Below are 27810 nucleotides of genomic sequence, written 5' to 3'. Positions count from 1 at the left end.
CTTAGCTTTAAGTTTGGAACTATCGTGTTAGTATTAAGTTAAACTAAACTAATTAAACTTAGAAATTTATTAAGTTAGTTAATAAGTTAAACTTGTTACTATAGTATTAGAATTTATTTAAAACTAGACTAATTAGACTTAGAAATTTGTTAAGTTGGTTAATAAGTTAAATTTGTAACTATTGTGTTAGTGCTTGACAAATTTAATTTATGATTCTTATGTAGATGGATCGTAGTTGGATGTATAATATGACTAATTTTGGTCGAATGGGGCTAAGACCTGAATTTGTAGAAGGTGTCATTGGTTTTGTGGAGTATGCTAAGACATTAGATCCTTTTCAACGTAGTGGTATGATTAAGTGTCCTTGTAATAAATGTCAATGTTTGAATTATGAAAAACCAGATGCTGTTGAGTTTCAATCCAGATGATGCTGTGGGGATCATTTCTCAGACAATCAAAGAACTCTATAGAGATGCTTATCCTACATGGGGCAAGTTCCCTAGCAATCTCAAGAGACAAATATTTTTGGAGTTCAGGGTATATTCGAATTTATTTGTTTAACACTATTAAAATACTTGTCTTCATTAATACTTATCAAATAAAATAATTTATGCTTTGATTGTAGAAAAAATGTGCTTGGCGTCCGGAACATGAGGCCAAAATTTGTGCAAACTTTCACAAGAAAGCTACGCATACTCTTGCTAGTTTGTTTAATAAAGCTCGTAGAGATAATAGCAAACCTAGCTGGGTTCTATCGGAGGATTGGGCAAAATTACTCGTGCATTGAAAATATGATCCAAGATTTAAGCAGATGAGTGAGATCGGTAAAAAGGCAAGATCATCTACTAAGGGTGGTTCTCTACACACAAGTGGGGCTCAAAGTCTAGGAAGTGTGAGGAGAAAATTGGTGTGTATCATTTTTCTTTGTGTTTATATATTTTATGTGTTAATATTTAATTACTCTTGATTATAACTTTATTATTTTATGTAGGAAAAGGAACTAGGAAGACCGATAACTCAAGCTGAGGCATTTAAGGCAACACACATTAGAAAGAAGAAAAATCCTGAAGATCCAGACGTGTGGGTTGAACCGCGAGCTGAAGTGACCTATGTAAGGCTCTAATTTTAAAAAATAATTACTTATTTTCTAAATTTATATTCTCATATGATAACATTCAATTTAGAATCGATATCTTCAAGCTTTGGAGGATTTACAACAAACTCTGCCTGAAGAAAATCGAGGTATGCCACTTACTCAAGAACAGGATGAGAGAGTTTGGTTAGACTTGACTTGTGGGCCGAGTAGATATGGGTATGCATATGGAATGCCGCACAAAACCTTTCGTGAATTTTCTTCTGAGTTTGAAGGCCTAAATAGTTCAAATCATGATGAATCAATGAAGAAAAATTTGGCTATGGAGAAAAAGATTGTTGAGCTATCTAGCCAAGCCGAAGAATCACGGGCTAGGGAAAGGCAGTTGGAATTACAGTTTGCGGGTCTTAAGGCTCAATTCGATGCATTACTTGCCTCAGGAGGGATTCCCCCTTGTTCTGGTGATGTCACTTTCCCTCCTCGACCTCCTCAATCTCAACCTACTCAATATCCAATGTATGGTCAACAAAGAAATATGACCCATGAGAGTAGTGATGAAGAAAGTGATGATTATGTGGAAAACACACTACCACATTAGTGAAGTTTAGACTTGTGATAGCTAACTTATGGATCATTTTGTTAACTTTATAATTTTGTGATGGGAATTATTTGTTATGTGAATACATGATAACGTTGGAATGTATTATATAACTTATGGATATCATGGTTTTTGTTTAATATATAATTATGTTGAAGTGAGTTGCAATTGAGTTGATAAGAGAATATTTAGTAAATGTATTGCTTCAATTGAGTTTTTGAAGCTCTTTGAGTTTGATTTGGGTACTGAATTAAAATGACAGGTGATGAGAAGCCGCAGAAATAATAATTTTCTGCCAGTTTTTTTCTAGAAAAAGAGACCTCATGAGGTCTCTATTTTGCATTAATTTTCCAGATATTTCATAATAGAGACCTCATGAGGTCTCTTTTTTGCATTAATTTTTCCAGATATTTCACATTAGAGACCTCATGAGGTCTCTATTTACCATTTTCTATTTTATAAATGCAGAAGAGAGACCTCATGAGGTCTCCCTTTTGTATTAATTTTTTCAGCTATTTCAAAATGGAGACCTCATCAGGTCTCTAATTAACATTTTATAAATGTAGAAAAGAGACCTCATGAGGTCTCTTTTCTGCATTATATTTTCCGTAAATATCATAATGGAGACCTCGTGAGGTCTCCAAATATAAATGCAGAAAAGAGACCTCATGAGGTCTCTACTTTAAAATAATCTAAAATTAAATTAAATAATATCTTAGCGACCTAATGAGGTCTCTTAATTAAAATATAAAATTAAATAATATTATAAAATTGTGACCTCATGAGGTCTCTATATAAAAAATATAAAATTAAATTAAATAATATAATAGTGACCTCGTGAGGTCTCCTTTTTGTAAAAAATCAGATTATTTGTTGGTGACCTTGTGAGGTCTCCATTTGGCGACCTCATGAGGTGTCTGTAAAAAAGTGACCTACATTTTACTGACCTAGCGTTGAGGTCTCTTTTTTCCGAAAAGAGACCTCGTGAGGTCTCTTTTCTAGGTCTCTTTTTGGCCTTTTTTTAGTAGTGATATAATTAATTTATAAACAATCTAAACTATCACTACCCCACTCCCATACACCCCACGACCCCATGACCCAACTCCCATACTCCCCACTCACACTACACACCGAACCTGCACACACGTTACACACTACTACACACCTAATCACTGTACATATAGACATAGACTCAATAAAAAAAAAGGGAGGCCAAACGTGAAAAGAAAAAGAAAAATATACACAAAAAGGAAGAAAATGACTCACAAACAGAAAAATCAATTCACATTTTATTTCATGTTTTGCTTTGACTCACAAATAAGAGTTGAAGTTGAGGTTTATTTTCGTGGTTTCGAGTTCGGATTGTTTTCTTTTGGTGGAATTTTTGCAAGATATACTATTTAATTTTTATTGTATAATTTAATATCATGATTATACAAGCATTGATTGCAATATATTAAAGTTTTCAAATTTCACATATGGTTAAACCATTATATTTTTATATGAAGTATGTTCAAATATTTCACGTCAATTTTATGTTTAGATCGTTTATATTTTTATATTTAGTGTGAAATTGCTATAACAAATAGTAGTTTATTTCATATTAAATAACCCATCATTTATTTCATCCTTAAGTAAAATTATTGTCCAAGTCTGTTCTTATTTTTCGTATTTAGTTTTATAATGATAATATGTGTGGTTATTATGTAAAGATGCTAATTTTATAATCATAATATGTGTAGTTATCCAAATTTTTATATTCATGTCTTACTAATTCTTTGTTTGATTGTGTTTTAGAAAAACATTAAATTATATTTTATATTATATTATTATGTGTGTTGTCTTACATTATTATTTTTTGGATGCTATTAAAAATAATAAAAATAAAAATGGAATAAGAAAAAGAGATAGAATACGTGAATAACTAAAGAAGAAAAGAATCAATGGAGAAGGAACATTTGAATTAGAAAAATAATAATATAAAAAATATAATAAAAAGAATGGAGAAAATGTATAGGAAAAAATAAAAAATAAATAAATAAAAACAAAAAATACTTTTTAAAAAAAAACAAAAAAAACAACAACAAAAAGTATAGTGTTAAAAAATATAATAAAATATTTTATTATTATCATAAAAAAACTATTATAAAGGGTAAAAAAGAAAAAGAAGAAAAATAAATATAGAAAAAAAAACATAAGGAAAGTTTAAAAAAAACGTGAAAAATTAGTACAAAAGAAATAAGAAAGAGAAACAAAAAATACAATAAAAAAATAAAAAGATAAATTAAGAAGCAAACAAAATCTTGAAACAATAAAATAAATAAATAAATAAATAAATAAATACTAATAATATATAAAAACTTGACATGCTTATAAAATAGAATAGTTTTAAATATGTTAAAGATAAATCAAAGAAAGAGGGTAAATACATTTGTTTTTATAATATAATATTCAAAAAATTAGTTTAAGTCATAAAAGTTGATAAAGCGACTATGGTAGAACCACGGGACTAGAGGGGATGCCTAACACTTTCCCCTCGGTCAACAGAATTCCTTACCCGAATTTCTGGTTCGCAGACCAAAACTAAAAGAGTCATTTCCTTTTTGTTAGGGGTTAAAAACGAAAAGGTGACTTGAAAAATCTTAACTCAATTCCAAGTGGCGACTCTGAAAATTAAAATAATCTCTTAATTAATAACGACACTTAAATTGGAAAATCCTTATGCTGTCGTGCGGAAAAGGGTTGTGACATCTCTGGCGACTCCGCTGGGGACATAACTAGTATTCGAGCTTGTAAACATGGTCTTCTACATGACTTTATTATTTTTTTACGTGCTTATCAGTTTTTGGATATTGTGTTTAATGACATAATATGTTATTTGCTTGCTTATATACCCTTTTGATAATATGTGAATTATTATATAACTATCTCTCCTCGCGCATCCATCTGAGTCTTCGAAGATACTTTATTCGGAGATGTGAATACGCTCCCGAGACATCAGATACCTGATATGCAGCAACGCTCCAGGGAAGAATTCTATAATAACACACGTCTTAGGATGGGAAGGACTAACAGTGAGACCGAAAAGCCCTGCTACTGGTAAGCTATTCCTTCTCTACTCGAGTGGTCCGCTCGTATTACAGTCAGTCTAGACACCTGCTCTATGAGGTTTTTTACCTAGTAAAACAAGCCTCCACTATGACTATCCCTTATAGGATTTGATTTATCTACATCATGCATATTGTTGAATTAATGGGGAGCTCGACACAGGGGCCGAGCATGTCTAGGAGAAAGTATCCCTACTTAGAACTATCAGGTACATTATTTGTGTTACTTGTTGCATTAATGGGAAGGCTATAAAAATGTTGATCGGCATTAGATGAATTAATTATAACAAAAAATTAATTATAACGAAAAATATAAAATTAAAATTTTGATATATTCCTTTTATTGAACACAATTTTCTCTATCAAAATTTATATTTCTTTCACAAATAGAAAAATCTCTTATTACTATCAAGTTTTTTCCATATAAATTAAAAAAAATTGGAAATTTAATTAACAAAAAATAAAATATAATCAAATATAGTATTATTTTTAGAAAAAAAGGGATCTGGCTTGGTTATCTAATAATTTTTTTTGGAGAAATTTTGAGGGCTACTTATATATATATTTTGTTTCTCATTTTTCCTTTAATAACCATTTTTAAAAAAAATAAAAATAAAAATAATATTTAAAAAAATAAAAAAACAAAAAAATTACTTTTTCTTGTGTATAATTTTTACGTTATTCTTATTAAAAAATATATATTTTATTAAGCCTAATTTGTCACTATCATAATATAGGAAAATATGAATCCATATGAAAAGGGAGATAAGATACAAAGGGAGGATCAATCACCTCGATTCATGATATTGGATAAGGCCCCGACACTCTTGAAGACATGGTATAAAAATATGACAAATCATGGACAAGGAATGGTGTTCAAACGCTTGGAATTTCTACGAAGCCTTTTGTATATTGAGCCACAACGGGATTTGATAGAAGCACTAGTGCATTTTTGGGACCCATTAAGGAATGTATTCTGTTTTTATGCTTGTGAACTCATCCCCACACTTGAAAGAGATAGGGGCATTAATTGGAAAGGGTAAACATCTTCACGAAGGAGAGCCTATGATACCAAAACATATTAATTGGAGGAGGTTTCTAGAATTACTGCATATAAATGAGAATGATATAGGTGGTTGTCTCGATAATGAATGAGTTCCGTTAGAATTTTTGTACAAAGGATATGGCAAAAGTAATGAATTAAAAGTGTATGGAAAGAAACTCCGCAATAATGAGTGTCGTCTGACCTGGGAAGCACACAGTTATGATGCCTTTGTGGTGTCTTTTTTGGGGATCATTGTATTTCCAAAAAAGGGAGAAAAAATTAGCATGAACTTGGCTGCAGTCATTACAGCTTTTGAGAAAAAGCCTAACATCACCCTCGTACCAATGATTCTGACTGACATCTATCATACTTTAACAATTTGAAAGGATGGAAAAGACTACTTTGAGGGATGCAATATGTTATTACAACTATGGATGATTGAACACATTCGTCATCACCCTTATGCAGTGGGCTTTAAAGTAGAACGAAATGATTATATTGGAGGCCACAAAGAAATAATCAAAGATCATAGTTTTCTGAATGGTATTGAAGCTTGGAAGCAACACATCAATAATCTGACTGTTGACAAGATTGTGTGGAATTATCGTTGGTTTCCGTCGGCCGAGGTGATATACATGTCTATTTTCGATCATTCATCGTCCTAATGGGTCTTCGAGGTGTACAACCTTACATGCCACTTAGAGTTATGCGATAACTTGGGCGACATCAGTTTCTACCACCTAATGAAGATTTGCGGGAATTCATGTATGAGTTTCATCCTGAGATACATTTAAGGCAATCAGAGATACTTAAGATTTGGGGGGGGGGATTCATACTCTCAAGTCCCCACGATATGGTGAAGGATTGCATCAAAGGTAAGGTGGACCAAGCATAGTTAGAGTGGGTTCATTATCAATCCCTTCCTAAGGTTATGCCTGAAGGGTCAATAAAAGGACCCATAGATCGAGAAGCAGAAATTGAGGTTAGGATTAAGCAAGCACTCCTCGAAATCGAAAGAAGCTATATATCTACTCTGGATATCCTAAGTAATGACCTGAAGAACGCTAAAGAGGAGTTGACCCAACGTGATGCGATATTTGATGTTAGAGTTAGAAAACACCGTTCTACCATTCTGACCTTACAAGAAGACTTGGGCATTGCCACAGGAGCTATGGAGCAACTGGAAGAGGAGTATAAAAAAGAAAAGGCCCAGCTTATCTGCGCAGTCTAGACTCCAGACTCAAGTTAAAGCATCTATGGAACAGGAAAAAGAAATAACAAGACGTTTCAGTGCTTATCAGGTAGACTGTAAGATTGAAAGAGGTCAAAGGATAGCCTAGCCAGATGCACTCCACCTTCAAATTGAAAAGCTCCAAGAATTAAGGGAAAATTTGACGCATGAAGTCAATACTGCTCACCACTGGTTACAAAATTGTTATGATAGTATGGATGAAGCCAGAGATTGAATACTACAACTCAGGGATGAACTCAATAATGTTTATGCACGATATTTATACCAGAACGATGAGAGGTTGAGCTGACAGGCCCGTGCTTTGGCTCCTTATCTAGTGAAAGCATTGACGAAGATTTATAAGGGTCTTTGAGATGATTAATATTCGAGGATTCAGTTTCTTTTCAAGTCTATTTTCTTAGTAGTGATTGTTTTATTTATTATTATTATTATTATTATTATTTTTTCTCCTTTCTCTTTCTTTCTTTTTCATTTTTGTTATTTTATTTAGAGTTTATCCAAGTCTTAGGTACTTCTGTTTTTTATGTTTTATTCAAATTATTGTTTTAAAAATATTTGAAAATGAATTAAAAAGATTTGCTGTTGGTCACCTTATGCGCATATGTCATGCAAAATTTTTTTAGTAATATCTTTCTCGAACTACACAAGATCTGATTCATGGGCTAAACATGATACGTAGGCAACCTAAGGGGTTCGATCCAAATTTTTTTCTCAAAAAAAAAACAAAAACAAAAAATAAAATAATAAAAAAATAAATAAGTAAGTAAATAAATAAGTAATAATAATAAAATAATACATAACTAAGCAAGAGAAGAATGCCTAGGTAAGCCGGGATGAAACATAAGGTCCTCCATATTAAAAGTATGTATGTAGATGCAATGTGCATAATTTCTTAATACTAATCGGTTTGTTACTCCATTCAGAGAGAGAGAGAGAGAGAGAGAGAGAGAGAGAAATAAAGAGAAACATACTAGCTTAAAGGTAGTTGGTTTGTGGTTTAACTCGCATCACATCCTTACAATACAAGATGGAAAGGGAAACAAAAAATGCCCCCCAAAGACGAAAATGAATCGGACAATGATGAGATCCAAAACCAGATGACTTCACAAGAAACAGGGACAACAGAAGAGATAAGGGCATTAAAACAACAAATGGTAGAGATGTACGAGGCTTGGATGAGTGGACAACCTCCAGCGTCTTCAATCCGGGACTATTTTAATACAAATATGTCTCCCCTTATCCAGGTGTCGACAAGCGATCCAATATATCCACCTAGATTCGGCGCCTATTCTAACACATCCAGTGTCGCTGGAACTCTATGGTGCGCCCTTTGAATACACCTATGATAAATCTACTCTTTGCGTCAACTGTCCCGACTAATAGCGTCCCGCAACCAACGATGGTGCCCAAATCCAACAGCGATCCTTCTCCCAAAGTTTGGCATGATCACAGTTACACTCTTGAAGAGGCCATTAAAATTCCAAGCTCTTATCCCCACATTCCTCAATATAGTTCCCCTGTCGAAATTGAGAAGATGGTCAAGAATGAGGAACATGAAGAAATGACTAAGAAAATGAAGAGTTTGGAATAGAGTATAAGAGATATGCAAGGACTAGGAGGCCACAAAGGCATCTCATTCAGTGACTTGTGTATGTTTCCTCACATCTATTTGCATGCTGGTTTTAAAACTCCAAAGTTTGAGAAATACGATGGTCACAGAGACCCCATTGCTCATTTAAAGAGATATCACAATCAATTGAGGGGTGCAGAGGGCAAAGAAGAGTTACTTATGGCCTATTTTGGGTAAAGATTACTAGAGATTACATCTGAATGGTTCATAGATCAGGATATATCCAATTGGCACACATGAGATGATATGGCTCGATGTTATGTACAACAATTCCAATATAGTATTGACATTGTGCCAGATCACTCCTCGTTATCCAACACAAGGAAAAAGACCACGGAAATTTTTAGTGAATATGCCATCATATTGAGGGAGCAAGCTGCTAGGGTTAAACCACAAATGAAGGAGTAAGAGATGATTGACATTTTTCTCCAAGCGCAAGAACCTGATTACTTTCACTATGTGCTTTATGCCATCGAGAAGATATTTGCTGAAGTTATTGAGGTAGGAAAAATGGTGGAAAATGGAATCAAGTCTGGAATGATTGTAAGTCAAGCTGCCTTGAAAGCCATAAGACAATTGCTTCAAAATGGTTCTAGAAATATTGGAGGGAAGAAGAGAAGGGAGGATGTAGCCACTATTGTATCAGCGCCTAGGGCTCATGTCCAAGATAATTCCCCACAACACTATTTTCCTTCCCAGGCTCCACAATATTCTATCCTATACTCTCCATATCATATTTTCAATGCATAACCAATTACACCCCTTTTTATCCACAATGGCGTCGACCAATTCCCCATAATCATCCACCACTACCGCAAGTTCATCAAAATACTGCTTGAATTCCTTTTCGTCCTAGATGATAATACAAGAAGGGAAATGGCGTTAAATATGAATTCACTCCTATTGGAGAGTCATATGCTAGCTTGTTCCAAAAATAAGGACGTTGAATGTTTTGAGTCCTATAAAGAGAAAGATGCCGATTCCTCCCCCATGAAATCTGGATTATTCTCAACGTTGTGCATATTGTTCTAATTACCCAAGGCACAACATAGAGAGATGTTGGTATTTGAAAAGGGTCATTCAGGATTTGATCGATTCTAATTGAATTATAGTTGAAAGTCCGAGTGTACCCAACATCAATCAAAATCCATTGACGAGGTATACCGAAACAAATATGCTAGAAATGTGAAGGGTCACGAAGAGTTTGCATCTCCATATAAGCCAATCCTTAAGGTTGGAACTAGCATTGAGAAGACGGCAAATACTGTTGATTTAACAAAAATGATGCCTTTAGGGGCGGAAAGTAGGTTAGAAAAGTTGAGCCCATCAAGCACACCCATATTAACTGTGAAAGGAGCACTTGAGATGTTTGGGAAAGTCCAAGTAAAGCAAGATCATTTGTCCAAAAAAGGCCAAACAAGCCTATCTTGATCGTGCAAGGGGCCCATATTCCTTCTGTGATTATCAGGCTAGTATCCCAACTCCCAATGACTAACTCCAAAGCTGTTCCTTGGAATTATGAGCCTATTGTCATGACATACAAGGGAAAAGAAGTTGATGAAGAAATAGATGAAGTAGGAGGAATAACCCGTTCAGGAAGATGTTATGTCCCGATGGAATTAAGGAAAACTAAAATGACCAAATACAAATAAAGAGTCCGGTCACTGAAGGAGAGGCAGAGGAATTCCTAAGGAAGATGAAACTATTAGACTACTCCTTCGTGTAACAATTAAGAAAAAATCCAACCCAAATCTCTTTGTTGTCTTTTCTGATACATTCTGATGAACATCGTAAGGTTGTAATGAAAAATTTGACTGAAGCAGATGTTCCTAGTAAAGTTACAGTGAGTCAATTAGAGAAGATTGCTGGGAGAATATTTGAGGTAAACCACATCACCTTTTCAGATTATGAACTTCCCAAAGAAGGTACAGGACATAACTAAGGACTCCATATCATTGTAAAGTGTGAGCTTTCATATGTTACTCGAGTTCTAATTGATGGAGGATCTGGAGCAAATATTTGTCCTTTATCAACTCTACAGAGTTTGAATGTTAGTGCTGAAAGAGTCCGACCCAACAATGTATGTGTTAGAGCTTTTGATGGGTCAAAAACAGATGTCATTGGTGAGATAGAGCTCGTACTAACCATAGGACCTATGGATTTCGCTGTGAATTTTCAAGTGTTGTATATCAATGCGTCCTACAATCTATTGTTGGGGAGGCCATGGGTGCATAGGGCTGGGTCAGTCCCCTCCCTGTTGAATCAAATTATTAAGTTTGAATACGATCGACAAGAAGTGATTGTTCATGGTGAGGGGGATTTGTCAATCTACAAAGACTCTTCCTTCCCTTTTATCAAGGCAAATAATGAGAATGAGGCACTGATTTATCAATCTTTTGAGGTAGTGGCTGTTGAGCATGTTCTCAAGGGGAGTGTCATTTCAAAACCAAAGATGCCCACCGCGTCTGTAATGGTGGTGAATGAATTGCTGAAATATGGGTTTGAGCTGGGTAAAGGCTTGGGAATCTTCTTGCAAGGGAGAGCTTATCAAGTGAGTCTATGAAAGAGCATTGGTACTTTTGGCTTAGGCTACCAAACTAGTGTCGAGGACAAAATGAAGGAAGAGAAGCATAAGAGAGATATATGGTCACATACCAAGCCTATACATCCAATCTACAAATCTTTCATCAAAGCCTGCGCAACCGAATCTTATCAATCATCTTTTCCAGAGCAAGTGATGAAAGTAAGCGAAGAAATGATCAACTATTTTTAAGATTTATTTGTCGAGGTTGATATGGTGGAACTCTGACAAGGCACTAGCGACAGAGATGTACAATTCATTGGTCCTGATGTCAAGCTAAACAATTGGGAGGCCACTCCTCTCCCCATTAAAGACGAGTCTTGGTAGTCTGTCTTGTTTTTTATTTTGTCGTCTGATTCATTCAAGGATTGTAATTAGGATTTTAGCTTGTCATTTTATTTTAATGTATTTATTTCCCTTTTCAATAGGAAGTAATCTCATCTTTATTTCAGTCTAATATATTTGTTCATTTTCTTTTATACAGTTCTTTCTATGCCGATTCTAGTGATATAATATGCATAATAATTTTTTGCCAGATCATAATATCCAATCTAATCTTCGACCTTATATTAAAATAATAAGTCAAGAAATATGATGAAGATGGAGTATTTGAAGAAGTAAGGAGGGATTTCAATCATTTTGAAAATAAGTCAAATCCAAACATGAGTGAAACTGAGACGATAAATTTGGGGGATCATGAAATTAATAAGGAGACTAAGACAAGTGTACATGTTCTACATCAAAAGGATGATATAATCCAAGACCTGTTTGATTACAAATATGTTTTTGCGTCATCTTATGATGGCCTGCCTGGATTAAGCACTGACATGGTTGTTCACAAGTTGCCAATTGATCCTAATTTTTCTCCGATATAGCATAAGTTGAGAAAACTTAAATCCGACATGAGTGTATTAATTAAAGAGGAGATCACAAAACAACTTGAGGCCAAATTCATTCAAGTCTCTCAATATCCTTCTTGGTTGGCCAATATCGTACCCATCCCTAAGAAAGACGACAAAGTTTAAATATGTGTTGATTATCGTGATTTGAACAAATCAAGTCCAAAAGATGATTTTCCTTGGCCTAACATCCATATTTTATTGGATAATTGTGATGAAAATGAGGTTGAATATTTTGTGTATTGTTATGGGGGTTACCATCAAATTATTATGGATGACAAAGCTGCAGAAAAAACATCTTTTATCACTCCATGTGGTACATATTGTTATTGGGTTATGCCTTTTAGATTAAAAAATGCAGGGGCAACTTATATGAGAAGAATGACAACCATGTTTCACGATATGATGCATAGAGAAATTGAAGTTTATGTGGATGATGTTATCATTAAATCTAAAAAATAGTCAAATCATGTGAAAGACTTATAGAGATTCTTCGAAAGGCTCTGCAGGTATAATCTCATGCTTAATCCTGCAAAATGTGTATTTGGAGTACCATTGGGGAAGATTTTGGGGTTTATAGTCAGTCAAAGAGGTATCGAGTTGGAACCTTCAAAAATAAAAGCCATTCAATAATTGCCACCTTCAAAGAACAAAACTGAGGTTATGAGCTTCTAGGAAGGTTAAATACATCAACAGATTCATTGCTCAACTCACAACAACTTATGAGCCTATCATTAAGTTGTTGAAAAAGAATGCCACAGTCGAGTGGACCAAAGAACGTCGAGAAGCTTTTGGAAGAATTAAGAATTACTTATCGAATCCCCCTGTGTTGGTTCCTCCCGAGACGGGAAGACCTTTGATATTGTATATGTCAGTAATGGATAACTCTTTTGGTTGTGTACTGGGTCAACATGATGACACTGGGAAGAAAGAGCGGGCCATTTATTACCTCAGCAAGAAGTTTACCGTTTACGAGGCGAAGTACATCCTTCTTGAAAGAATGTGTTGTGCCTTAACTTGGGTAGAACAAAAGTTGAAACATTATATTTCATCTTACACTACTTATCTCATTTCTTGTATGGATCCATTGAAATATATTTTTCAAAAGCCCATGCTCACAGGCAGGCTTGCAAAATGGCAAATATTGCTCACAGAGTGTGACATTATCTATGTAACGCGGATCACAATTAAATCTCAAACATTGGCAGATTATTTGGCAGAGAAACCCTATTGATGAATATTATGAGCCACTTAAAACCTATTCTTCAGACGAAGAGATATCTTATATCGATGAAGTTATTCACGATAGCAGTCAAGGTTGGAAGTTATTCTTTGATGGTGCCTCTAACAAGAAAGGAGCTGGACTAGGAGTTGTTCTTATGTCTTAATCAATGGAATATTACCCTATATCAACCCAACTTAGATTCTATTGTACTAATAATATGTCTAAGTATGAAGCGTGCATTTTGGGTTTGAGGTTAGCTGTTGACATGGGCATCCAAGAACTGTTAGTGTAAGTAGACTCATACTTACTAGTTCATCAAATTCAAGGAGAATGGGAAACTCGAGACCCAAAGCTCATACCACATCAACATTTTTTACAAGTTCTTTGTCAACGATTCTTGTCGATTAAGTTTAGACACATTCCCAGAGTTCACAATAAGATTGCAGATACATTGGCCACTATATCTTTGATGCTCCAACACCCTGATGACGCTTATATCAACCCTTTATACACACAAATTCATGATCAACATGCTTATTGCAACATGATTGAAGAGGAATTCGATGGTAAACCTTGGTTTCATGATATCAAAACATATCTTCAGTTTGGAGAATGTCTGTCGGATGTAACTAGTAATCAAAAAAGGACTATTCAACGACTAGCAAGGGGTTTTTTCTTAAGAGGAGTCATACTGTACAAGAAGACACCCAATTTAGGTCTTCTAAGGTGTGTAAATGCTTAAGAGTCTTCTACAATAATGACTGAAGTACACTTAGGAGTTTGTGGACCTCATATGAATGGATATGTTCTAGCCAAGAAGATACTTCGAGAAGGATATTATTGGCTCACCATGGAGCGGGATTCCATACGATTTGTTCGTAAATGTCAAATACATTGTGATTTGATACATTCTCCTCATTCTGAGTTGCTTGTAATGTATGCTCCATGGACTTTCGTGGAAGGAATGGATGTGATTGGACCGATAGAACCAAAAGCATCGAGTGGTCATAGGTTCATTTTGGTGGCCATTGATTATTTTACAAGGTGGGTGGAACCAGTAACTTTCAAGTCAGTGACCAAGAAGGTCGTGGTGGATTTCATCATTTCAACATCATCTGTCGGTTTGGTATTCCAAAGGTGATTATAACTGATAACACTACAAATCTCAACAACTACTTAATGCAAGAGCTATGCTACAAATTTAAGATTGAGCATCGAAATCCGACTCTGTATCGCCCAAAGGCAAAGGGGGATGCAGAAGCTACTAACAAAAATATAAAAAAGATACTTTATAAGATGGTGCAAAGTTCTCTACAATGACATGAAAATTTTGCTTTTGCTTTGTTGGTTTATCGCACTATAGTCCGTACTTCAGTGGGCGCTACCCCATATTCACTGGTTTACGGGACTGAGGCAGTTATACCTGCAGAGATTGAGATACCATCTTTACAAATTGTTTTGGAGGCTGAAATTGATGATGATGAGTGGATCAAAACTCAGTTAGAGCAATTAAGTTTGATTGATGATAAGCATTTGACATCAGTATTTCATGGAAAATTATATCAAAAAAGAATGACACGAGCGTACAACAAAAGGGTGCGTCCCAAACATTTCGAGGAGGATCAATTAGTGTTGAGACGCATTCTGCACATCATGCCAAAATAAAAGGCAAATTTTCTCCAAATTGGAAAGGACCATTCGTTGTTAAAAGGGTATTACGCAATGGTGCTCTTTACTTAGCAGATATAGAAGACAAAGTGATAGAAACGATTGTCAATTCTGATGTTGTGAAAAGATATTATATATGATTTGATTTGTGACATTAGAAACCCTTATGTTTGGGCTCGACATTTCAATGATTAATTAAATGGAAACTCTTGGTTATGCTGTTTCCTTGACTTTTTTTTAAAAAAAATTTCCTGAACTACGTTCGACCTGATTATTGTTTTGGCAAGATACGTAGGCAACCCTAGTGTTGGGTTTGGTTCAACCAAATACAAATCAAAAAATTCATATTGTAGTAGACTGGGGCAAAAGTCGTTTGTTTATTCATTTGGTCTTTTATCTCAAAGCTCAAAATCAACTCCATCACCTAAATTCAATCAAAGAAATGTCTTTACATCAACCCTTGACATGTTGAGAGTAAGTTTGTTAAGGGTAGGTAAAGATCCTGAATGGGCATAGTAAGGTGGAGGTGAATTGAGAGAAGTAAAAATGGAAGGTTCTTATTGTGAAAACCCTAAGGGGCACCGTAAGGCGAAGATGAGTTGAGTATGACAGAATCTTATTGGTGAGAATCCTGAATGGGCACCATAAGACAAATGTGAGTAGAAAGAAATAAAAAAGAGAGAGTTTTGTTGGTGAAAACCCTAAGTGGGCACCGTAAGGCGAAAAATGAGTTGAATATGAGAGAGTCTTAAATGAAAATTTTGACATGCACCATAAGGCGGATGTGAGCTGGAGTAATTAACATGATAGAGTTTTAGTGGCAAAGACCTTCGTAAATATCATAAAGTTAACAAGGGTTTAAAATTATTTATTATTCATTTATTGTCAGTATTCCACATCAAGATTGAATGATAAATAATGGTTGATGAATTGATTGGATAGACAAGTCGGAAAATCAATTCAAATTGCATGACATGATCAGTAGACTCGGTTCTCACACTCAGATAAGTTTTTCTTTCTTCTTCTTACTAAAAAGTGAGTCTTCATCGAATCTTTTCTTTTATTCTCGTATAGTTCATAGTTTTCTTATACTTTTCATCACTTTGTTTCATATGTATTTGAGTCGAGTCTGTGTCAAGAAACCAAGAAGAAATTTCAAGATTCGCTACCAAGTCTCTAAATGGTACTAGGTGAAGCATCAGGCTAATGAGTTATAATCTGTCTTCAAGTGTTGAATTCAAAAATTCTCTAATTCTATGAAGGCTAAACAATGAGTGTTGTGAAATAAAGGCATTGGATTTAGGTCCCAAAATAAGCAAATTTGGATGAAAGTACAATCAATCAATAACAAGTATTGACCATTGGAAACAACGAAAGCGTCACAAGTATTGAGCCACCCTTGTCGAAAGATGACCAAAAACCAACCACCAACTTTTCAAACTCACGATATTTTTTTTTGAAACAGGGACACAAGTTGTTTCAAGATTGAAGATTCGAGGAACCTAGATGTTCAACCTAGTCTACATCGAGCGAAATGAAAACCCTACAATAATGATTTGTGGAATATTATATGAAAATTGGCCAATATATATCAAAATAGCAATTACCTGAAAGTTGGAATATTTATTATTATTATTATTATTATTATTATTATTATTATTTTCTTTTTCTTGAAGGAACTGCAAAATAATGGGATTAACAGGACCCTCCTGGATAATGAGATTTGCAGGACCCTCTTGGATAATGGGATTGGCAGGACCCTCATGGATAATGGAACTAGCAGGACCCTCCTGGATAATGGGATTAGCAGGACCCTCCTGGATAATGGGATTAGCAGGACCCTCCTTGATAATGGGACTAGCAGGACCTTCTTGGATAATGGGAGTAGCAGGATCCTCCTGGATAATGGGATTAGCAGGACCCTCTTGGATAATGGGAGTAGCAGGATCCTCCTGGATAATGGCATTAGCAGGACCCTCCTGGATAATGGGACTAGCAGGACCCTCCTGGATAATGGGATTATATTACTTTCTCATAATATAAATGCTTCCTAGTCTAAATTTTTAGTTTTATTTTCTCCTAAAATAAACACTTCCTAGTTGGAGTTTATGTTTTATATTTATATTTGCTAATAACTCACAAAAAAATTTTCCAGTGAAAACTGGGGCAAAAATTATGTTTATTTTTTGTTTGTGATGGTTTTCAGTTTACCTCAAGCGAGACATGGATTTGAAATTCAAGAAAAAAGTTTCAATTTTTTTAGAATGATCAATTCCATGATGTTTAGAATTAGCTTCTTCAATGCATGTAGCAATCTGACTTCCTCGCATCTTTTACTGATCACTTTTTGATCAAGAAAACACGCTACCATTCAAGAACATTTTTCAAATTTTTATTTTGAAGAATGTCAAAAGTTCCATCGAAGTGGCATGTTCAGCCTTCATTCAAATTCTAGGTTAAGATATTCACTCAAAAATCAAGGTGATATCTTAAAGTCAAAATTCAAGAAAAGCTGCATGGATAGAAACTTGTACATTTGTTTTTCTTTTGACTAATAGCTTTCAAATTTTATTTAAGGATAATAGCCGCGATCTAGAGCCTCGATGGAACCTCACTCAACTTCCAACTCATCATTTCATATCCTTGAGCTACATATGACCTGATTCCCTCATCACCCGGGATATGTAGGATGTCCAAAACAAGGACTCGGTAGCACAAATTTTGGTCTTTCAAATAAGAGTTCAGTCAAAACTTTTAACTTTGTCTGAAAACTCTTCATCTTTCCAGTCAAAGAGGGGCAAACTGTAGAGACGTAAATTTTGACAGAATTTAAGTTTAACACCAATTTTTTAGAGCATAAATATTTTTTATAAATATAAATAAAATATTTTTTGACTTTTATATTATTTAATTAAGATTATTTAAAATATTTTTTTAAATATATATACACATATATATATATATATATATACATATACTAATTCAAAACAATTAATATTTTTATAATGATATATATAATATATATTCAATTTATAAACACCCTAAACTACCACTACCCCACCCCACGACCCCATGACCCCACTCCCATACTCCCCGCTCACGCTACACACCCAACCTGCACACACATACACACTACTACACACCTAATCACTATACATATAGACACAAACACAATAAAGAAAAAAAAGGATGACAAACGTGGAAAGAAAAAGAAAAATATACACAAAAAGGAAGAAAATCACGTATAAATAAAAAAATCATCAAATATATTCACATTTTATTTCATATTTTGCTTTGACTCACAAATAAAAGTTGAAGTTGAGGTTTACTTTCATGGTTTCGAGTTCGTGGTTCCTTATTCGGATTATTTTCTTTTGGTGAAATTTTCGCAAGAGGTACAATTTAATTTTTATTGTATAATTTAATATCATGATTATACAAACATTGATTGCAATATATTGAAGTCATAAAATTTCACATATGATTAAACCATTATGTTTTTATTTGAAGTATGTTCAAATATTTCATATCAAGTTTATGTTTAGACTCTTTATAGAGTTATATTTAGTGTGAAATTGCTATAACAAACCGTAGTTTATTTCATATTAAATAACCAATCGTTTATTTCATCCTTAAGTAAAAATTATTTTCCAAGTTTGTTCTTATTTTTCATATTTAATATTATAATGATAATATGTGTAGTTATTGTGTAAAGATGTTAATTTTATAATGATAATATGTGTAGTTATCCAAATTTTTATATTCATGTCTTACTTATTTAAATGAATTCTTTGTTTGATTGTTTAGAAAAGCATTAAATTATGTTTTATATTATATTATGTGTGTTGTCTTACATTATTATTTTTTGGATCCTATTAAAAATAAAAACAATAAAAATGGAATAAGAAAAAGAGGTAGAATACGTGAATAACATAAGAATAAAAGAAGTAACGGAGAAGGAACATTTGAATTAGAAAAAAAGAATAATAGAAACAATATAATAAAAAGAATGGATAAAATGTACAGGAAAAAATAAAAAATAGAAAAAAATAAAAATTACTTTAAAAATTAAAAAAACAAAAAGTAAAGTGTTAAAAAATATAATGAAATATTTTATTATTATCATAAAAAAACAAAACTATTAGAAAGGGTAAGAAAAGAAAAAAAATATAGAAAGAAAAAACATAAGGAAAGTTTAAAAAGAAACGTGAAAAATTAGTACAAAAGAAATAAGAAAGAGAAACAAAAAAAATAAAGAAAAAAAATAACAAAAATAAAAAGAGAAATTAAGAATCAAACAAAATGTTTAAAGAATAAAATAAATAAATAAATAAATAATAATATTGTATAAAAACTTGACATGTTTATAAAATAGGTTAGTTTTAAATATGTCAAAGATAAATCAAAGAATGAGGGTGAATAGATTTGTTTTAATAATATATTATTCAAAAAATTAGTTTATGTCATACAAATTAATAAAACGACTATGCTAGAACCACGAGACTAGAGGGATGCCTAACACCTTCTCCTCGGTCAACAAAATTCCTTACCCAAATTTTTTGTTCGTACACCAAAATAAAAAGAGTCATTTCCTTTTGGTTAGGGATTAAAAATGAAAAGTTAACTTGGAACATCATAACTCAATTCCAAATGGAGACTTTGAAAAATTAAAATACTCCCTTAATTAATAACGTCACTTAAATTGGAAAAATCCTTACACCGCCGCGCGGAAAAGGGGTGTGACAATATTCCTTCACTCTCATATTCCATAATTATATTCCTTCAGTCTGCTATTCCATGGTCACTTTATTTGATACAATAATTCAAAACTTATGAATAGATTAAATATATTTTTTCACTATATTTATAATCTGTAGACATTGAAATTTTGTAGGATTCTACAAGATATGTTCAAATTCGAGTTGGGACTCTACAAATTGTGTTTAACTCAGATAAGGATTCTTGGAGGCTACTCAATCCTAAACCCTACTTTATGCGTATATAAAAGGTACTATATTCCCTTAAAATGCATCTCAAAAATTTCCTAAAGAGATCAAGATCTCGAATACTGTGCGAATTGATGGATTATTCATATAGAGAGGTCAAATCTAAATCATCCTAGTTTGAGAAATACGCCACTAACGGCCCTCAAATTATGGATAAATCTTAGGAGAGTAGAATAAAGAGATCAACAGAATTGTACCCGCTATCTTGATTAATAAAATCATGTTTCTTCATATTTTATTTGTATGGTTTATTTATTTTTTTTATGTTTAACATTTGTTGAAAAAAAATTTGGCACGCCTAGTGGGACCAAATCTACCCTTCATCTCTTCTCTCTTAAATCAAATCTGAAAATCTGAAGCTTCAAAGTTGTAAGAATGAGTAATTCAAGTTTCGTCTTTGAGTTTCACAAGTTAACACTCTGTCAAGCCTTGAAGCAGGGGACACTTGTAGAGATTGAAATTTTGTGGGACTCTACAAGATGGTTCAATTCGAGTTGGGACTCTACAAATTGTGTTCAACTCAGATAAGGATTCTTGGAGGCCACTCAGCCCTAAACCCTAAACCCTAGTTTATGTCTATATAAAGGGTATTATATGCCCTTAAAAGACATCTCAAAAATTTCATAAAGTAATCAAGATCTCGAATACTCAGCGAATTGATAGATTATTCATCTAGAGATGTCAAATCTAAATCATCCTAGTTCGAGAAATACGGCACTAACGACCCTCGAATTATGGATAAATCTTAGGAGAATAGAATCAAGGGATCAACAAAATTGTACCCTCTATCTTGATTAATAAAATCATGTTTCTTCATATTTTATTTGTATGGTTTATTTATTTTCCATATGTTTAAAATTTGTTGCAAACATAATCATTTAGAATTTATTAAATATAAATTTATTAGATTATTCAAATTACATTAAATTCATAAATATATTAATCAAAATAAATATTATGGATTAATATAATTGCGTTAAATATTTAAGTTCAATAAATATGGAGTTAATTAAAGTCTAAATTAATTGATTTGGGTTGAACCCAATTTGTTAAGTCCAATTTCATCTCATTCTAGAAGCCCATCTTGGCACCACATATGCAAATGATGTGGCATGCCAAGTCAAATAAGAAACCAATGGAATCACGACATGTGTCCAAATGAAAATCCCCTACATAAAGTCCATATGCCATGTCACTTAAATCTGATTGGCCGTAAGGAATCATATTTCAATTACAACTCCCCTATTCTAAAACTATAAATAGGGGTCCTCATAATTCATAAAAAGGATAGAAAATTCTGAACAATAAGCTAGAGAAAATCGTGGTACAAACACCATTTAATTCTCTATAGAGCTACAAGTTTAAGAATTAAAACATTAAATCTACAAACTTAAGAATTCAAGCATTAAAGTTTAAGAACTATCAATATCAAGATCATCGAATTCAAGAATAAACTAGAAACCCTTAAATTCAAGTAAAAGTCAAGATCAAGATAAGGTTCAAGTTTAAATCCAAGATCAAATTCAAGACAAATTCAAGATCAAACTTAATATCCCTTGAATTAGTTTTTTAAAAGGCGATTTCGGAGGAATCATAGAGATTGTAACACACTTGCACTATAAAATGATTGTTGTTATAATTTTTCGTTCTTGATTATTGTTTTTCTCGATGCAAATATTATTATCTACAATATTATTTCTTTATATCAATATATATAAAGGTAAATTAGAAAAAAGATACATAATATATAGAATTAGTTAGTATTATAAATCATTCACATTGAAAGATCATACTAATTATAGGGATAAAATAGAAACAAATTAATCAATTATATTTTGATTTAATAAGTAACTTTTTTAGTACGATGATCGTTTAATATGTGAGAAAAAGAATACTATTCAAGTGTGGCGGCAGAAGTGGACCTACATATAACATTGTGGGTGCACAAGCACCCATTGACGTCGACGTAATGTTTACATAGGTAGGCAGTATTATTCAGAAACCTGATGTATAAAATGGTGTTGCTTGACACCTTCTTACGAAGAGCTCCACCCTGCAATTGATCTAAACATACAACTATGAAGTAATGTAATTTGAGAATATTAATGGTTTCTTTTGAAGGATATATCCTTTTTTTTCCTTACAAGGTATACTAGTTATTTTTCTCCACTTTAATTTTGATTAACTAGAGTAAATAAAAAGAATCAATCAAGTTGAAATTAGAATTTTGTTTGACCTTTTATTTGCAATAAATATTTAGAATTCGAATATATCTTCTTTTTTTTGGAAAAATAGCATATCATACAATTTAAACATCAAATATAACTTAAACGTGATAATTTATATATAAAAAAAGAATATAAATTTGGAAAAAATTATAAAAGTAGAAAAAGTATGTGTAGATAAATTTTTGAGTATTTTTTGATTTTTAATATATTAATAATTTTTAAATAAATTTCAAGGTGATATATTTTTTCAATATGAAGTGTCATGTGATATATATATATTTTTAAAATAAAAAGAGATATAGTACACACACCATCAATAGAATGTAATGGAAGAGAGGTGTGTAGAAGCTTTTCAATAAATTATATGTGATGTACATGAGTGAATATATATAGAGTCTAACTTAAGAGTCCTCTAGTTACAGAAGTACAATAATAAAACCAGAACAAATTAGGAGATAAGAGACTAATCCTAGTTGGACTACAAACACTGCCTCAGTTATCTTCATTCTCCCTCAAGTTGAGCAAGGTGCTGAACTACTGTCAACTTGTTCCTTAAATCAAGGAAACAAGACTTTGACAAGGGCTTTATGAGAAAAGAAACAACTTAATCATGAGTACTCACATATCAAATAGAAAGTGACTTAGCACGAACCTTATCGCGAACAAAATGAAAGTCAATTTCCATATATTTCGTACGAGAGTGGAAAATGGAATTAGTTGTCAAGTAGGTAGTACTAAGGTTATCACACCAAAGGATAGGAACAGTAGATGTATAACAACCTATCTCCCGAAGAAGGAATTCAACCCAGATAATTTCAGATGTAGCTAGTGCTAATGCCGGATACTCAGCCTCAGTGCGGGACCTAGAGACAACTCTTTGTCATGAAGACCATGAGGTTAATTTTTCACCAAGAATATATCAACACTAGTGGTGGATTTTGATCATACCCCCCCCCCCCAAATAAGAATCAGAATGTCTGTGAAGCAAGTTATTTGAAGAAAAGGTCAAAGGAAGCAGTAGCTTTAACATAACATAAAATACGTTTCACAGCTATCCAGTGAACATCCAGGAGAAAATTCATGAATTGGGATACTTTGTTCACAAAATAAGTGACGTTTGGTCGAGTAAAGGTGAGGTACTAAAGTGCCCCAACGTTGCTTCAATGTAAACAAAGATCATTGAAAGAACAACAGTAGATGCTAACATTGAAGGGGGTTGCATGAGTGAGAAAAAAGGACTACAAGAAAACATATGTACTAGATTAAGAAGGTCCTCAACATATTTACATTCAGACAAAAATAATATATCATTGTTCAAGGTTGCTGCAATGCCCAGAAAATAAGAAAGAGTGCCAAGATCACGAACAAAAAATTTGGCATGAAGCTATGTAAGGAGTGACTTAACTCGAGCATGGTTATTACTCATAAAAAATATATCATTGACATACATTAAACAAAAAATCTTATCAGTAGCAGTAGCAGTTTATATGTAGAATAAAGAGCTATCAGTCTTGGAACCCAAGAAGCGAAGAGAGAAAGTGCATCAGTTAAGTGTTTGTTCCACACACGAGGTGCTTGTTTCAGACCGTCAAGAGAGCATTTCAGTATGCAAACATTATTATAAAAAGATGAATCAATGAATCCGGGAGTTTGCAACTTATAAACAACCTCGTCTAAATGCCTATAGAGGAACACAATCGAAATGTCCAGTTGTGTGATATTCCAATCTCTAGTCATAATAAAGAAGAGTAACAATATAATTGTTGTCGGCTTCACCACCGGACTATAACATACAAGGAAAAGAGAATCTTTGTCTTCAACGAGCCTGTTTGAGTACGAGTAACCATGTGATGAACAGGAGGCAGTGGAGCCAGAGATGAATCATTATCACATAGAGAACTAGGTAAGGAAGTTTCAGAGACGTAAACACTCAAGGGGAGGACATTATCATGTAATGGTATTATCATAGATGATCGGATGTAGCTAGGTAGTTGTTGGTGAGTGTATGTTTATTCCTGCTGAAGGTTGGGGCAAAGCTAGACTCGGTGAAGGTAACAGAGAAGTGATAACATTTGTCTCATAGGAAGCATGTCATTTTGGTTGTGAAGGCCACAAGGGTAATTGTAAAGTTATTTACTCACCGATAGAATTGGTTGACGAGCTGGGAACCTTTGCATCCTTTGATGAAAACAGAAACATATTTTCATAAAAAATGACATGACAAGATACAAAATATTTTCTTGAATTAGGGGCAAATCACTTTTACACCTTATGATTTTTACTATAACCTAGAAAAATACAAGGTTTAGACCTAGGCAGTTTGTCCTTTGCATAAGGACGAATCCAATGAAAACAAAAACAATCAAAGACACGTAATAAAGAGTAATCAAGATCTGTTTGAAATAGAACAATAAATGGGGATTGATGTTGAGCCGTGGTGAAGGTATTCTATTAATAGAAACAACTGTTTCAAAAGCATTAGTCCAAAAACTAGAAGGGAACACTAGAATGATGCAAGAGTGCTCTTCCTGATTTAACAATATGCCTATGTTTTTGCTCCACAAAACCATTTTACTTGGGATTATATGGACATGAGGATCTTTGAGTAATCCTATTATCACGTAAATATTGAGTCGAAGCTTGAAACTTACATCCGCAATCAACTTGGAAAAGTTTAATAGATCGTCCGAAATTCTCTTCAATTGGACAATATAAAGAGAACTTCAGACTTGAAGCGAAGAAAGTATATCCAGTGTATTTACTAGAATAAAAAAAAGATGACATAATATTAATATTGTTGGCTAATCGTATCTCTTTTGATTCTCTCTTTGGGGGGGGGGAGGGGGAGGGGTCGAGGAAAGTTCGATCAAGTAGGTAATTGAAATAATAGGGTAAGGGAAAGCACTCGACAAGTATGCTTGTTTGTTATCTCAAATGGTTTCAATATCTAGCAAGTTTGAATGTAAGTGATTTCAATGACTTTCTGAGTTTATCAAAATCATCTTGACACAACTACATAGTGAGTTTACCATTTCATCGCTTGTTGTAATTATAATAAATTTCTGTAAATAATTAAGTATGTAAGACGGTAACGGTAGAATATAACTTGTTCCCAGACTGTTGAAGGGTGCAATAGGCAAGGAGAATCCGAAAAACCCATCTTTTTTCTCAAAAAGTTAAGTTATCTAATGTACGGTTTACTGCTTAAAAGTAATGTAGTTAATGTGGTTAGAATATCACGGAGTTTTGGATGGTTCTGTAGCCTAAAATTTGTGATAGTCGTCTGATATACCGTGGTTTCACAGTATAATTAATACTTTTTCCTTAAGTTTAGTGTGTCCAAAAGCCTTTTGTGTGCTAATTTTTATATAAGTTTATCTTTGTTTTGGAGGAAATCTGTCCAAAGCTGAATGCGGAGATTTTGAGCAAAGAAATGTAGAAGAGACCACCTACAGAGCTTATGACGGTCCATCGTGCTTGTGACGGTCCGTATGTGGCAGCATAGTGAAGCTGCTGAAGGAAGATGGGAAAGTCTGACCAAGTGTGGGGTTACGAAGCTTGTGACGGTCCGCCGTGGATATGACGGTCTGTCCTGCAGGTTCGTCATGAAGTTCAGAGAAGTAATCCCAGTACCCAGATTCCAAGAGTTGAAGTGTTTTGAAACGAAGGCCCTCGACGGACCGTTGTGCCTATGACGGTCCCTCATACTTGCCGTCGAGGGTAATGAAGAAGAGCAGCAGAAGAAATTGCACAAGTATGGGATGACGGAGTCCATGACGGTCCGTCATGACCATGACGATCCGTCGCTAGGTCCGTTGACCCTGCCGCATTTTGGAAGAAATCCAGCAAACAGAGTCCTTGTTTAATTAGGTTTTTATTATCTATAAATAGTTCGAAAAACCTTATTTTTGAGGTTAGACGCCGGATAGTTAGACTCTTAGATTATTAGACTCCGTATTGTTAGACATCATATTATTAGACTTTGTGTATTAGTGTTATATTTGGAGATTCTTGCAAGTGATTTTTGGTGATTAATCAAGCAAACTTTTGGATTTTACTCTTTCTCATTGAAGTAAGTACATGAACTCTAATTTAATATATTTGAATATTGTGTTTATGGCCATGAGTAACTAAAGTCCATAACTAGGGTTGTGGGAACCATAGGCAAATAATGAGATAAACCCTAACTAAAACAACAATTTTAGAATAGTGTCTTGCATGTATTAATAATTCTTTCGCTTAGAAGTCTTTTTAACGGATGGCCAACGTTAGAACTCACCTTAATTCTACTTGCCAGACCAAGGAGGTAGATAATAGGAAAAGAATTATTAACATAGATTTAGTGTATACTATCTAATAGGCTAGTATTGATTGGTACGAGGTAATAACTTAGTCAAATATCAAATACGATGCTTAATATGAGGTAAGGATAAGGGTTAGGATAACAACAAACGTAGCCGGACCAAGGTGCGGAGTGAGATTTTCTAGATGCCGGACCAAGGATTTAGAAATACATAACTTATCACTTTGCATGCAAGATACTAGGAAAGAATTGCTATAGTTGGAATTATCAAGTTATGAACCTGTGGGGGAACACGTAAACCCTAGTTACTTTGATTAATTGATTAAAATTCAACTGTCAAAGCTGTTAAGTGTCTTTGAAGTTTGTTATTTATTTTCACTCATTTAGAAATAGAAACCCCCCTTTTTATGTTTTTACTTTCCAAGGAAGTCATTGACCAAACAATAGTAATAACAGGTTGAAGTTAAGTCTAGACTATTTTCCTCGTGGGAACGATCCCAACTCACTTGTTGGGTTATTTACTTGACACGACCACTTTACTTCTTATTTGAGAAGTAAGTTTGAGCGTATCAAATATTGGCGCCGCTGCCGGGATTATAGCTTTTAGATTAACTTGAACTTATAACTAAAGTTTAGTTGATATTTTCTTGATTTTACTTTGTTTTATTGTTTTTGTTTTTTTACGAACTATCCTCCTTGTATGCCAAATACACGGAGAGGAAGAGAACCCTTGTTTCCCTACGATCAAGAGATAGAGTGTACACTGCGCAACATGAATCAAAACTTGGGAATAAATGATGATGATCCAAACCAGAACATCCCAGCTCCGGTTGATGTTCATGGTCAGATGTTACCCGATGCTCCGGGTGAACATCAACAGAGGGGACAAAATCCTGCTCCACGGCCCCAAGCATACTACAACGGCTATGATTACATAGCAGACTTGGATGTGCCACTTGTTTTGCCTCCTCTACCCACAGGCCACACTTTTGTGGTAACTAGTAGCCTGATGCAAATGCTCACTGCCAGAGGTTTGTTTTCAGGGCTACCCTCTGAGGATCCACATGCCCATATAGCTAAGAAAAGGGCAGTGTATAAAATTTATGTAAGGAGCCCTGATTTGGATTTAGATGTAATAGGTCTCAGAGTGTTTTCCCTCTCTCTGACGGGAGAGG

The 27810-nt window shown here is 33.8% G+C and overlaps 1 protein-coding gene and 1 pseudogene across 1 annotated transcript; one reads left to right on the top strand and one right to left on the bottom strand.

Annotated features, from left to right (window-relative positions):
• The first annotated feature begins 12334 nt into the window (after positions 1 to 12334).
• LOC138349272 (uncharacterized) lies at positions 12335 to 17129 on the top strand (annotated as a pseudogene).
• LOC138349271 (uncharacterized) lies at positions 14632 to 27476 on the bottom strand. Its single transcript, XM_069299591.1, has 3 exons — positions 27447 to 27476; positions 16706 to 17104; positions 14632 to 14691 (listed from the first exon to the last, which is right to left on the bottom strand). The coding sequence occupies exons 1-3, from the start codon at positions 27474 to 27476 to the stop codon at positions 14632 to 14634; spliced, it is 489 nt and encodes a 162-aa protein (XP_069155692.1).
• Between the last annotated feature and the right edge of the window lie 334 nt (positions 27477 to 27810).

This window comes from Solanum lycopersicum, chromosome 6 (genome assembly GCF_036512215.1).
Source record: "Solanum lycopersicum chromosome 6, SLM_r2.1".
NCBI classification, from domain to species: domain Eukaryota; kingdom Viridiplantae; phylum Streptophyta; class Magnoliopsida; order Solanales; family Solanaceae; genus Solanum; species Solanum lycopersicum.
The sequence above is the reverse complement of the archived record's forward strand: the minus strand, read 5'-3'. Positions and strand labels throughout refer to the sequence as shown.

Excerpts from the sequence above, each read along its gene's own strand:
- LOC138349271 (XM_069299591.1), bottom strand. The coding sequence starts at position 27,476 with ATGAACATCAACCGGAGCTGGGATGTTCTG. Across the intron at positions 17,105-27,446 it reads ACCGGAGCTGGGATGTTCTG|GAGGGTCCTGCTAGTCCCAT; the intron begins GTTTGGATCATC and ends CCCATTATCCAG. Across the intron at positions 14,692-16,705 it reads ATAAATATTCCAACTTTCAG|CTTCTGCATCCCCCTTTGCC; the intron begins GTAATTGCTATT and ends TTTTGTTAGTAG.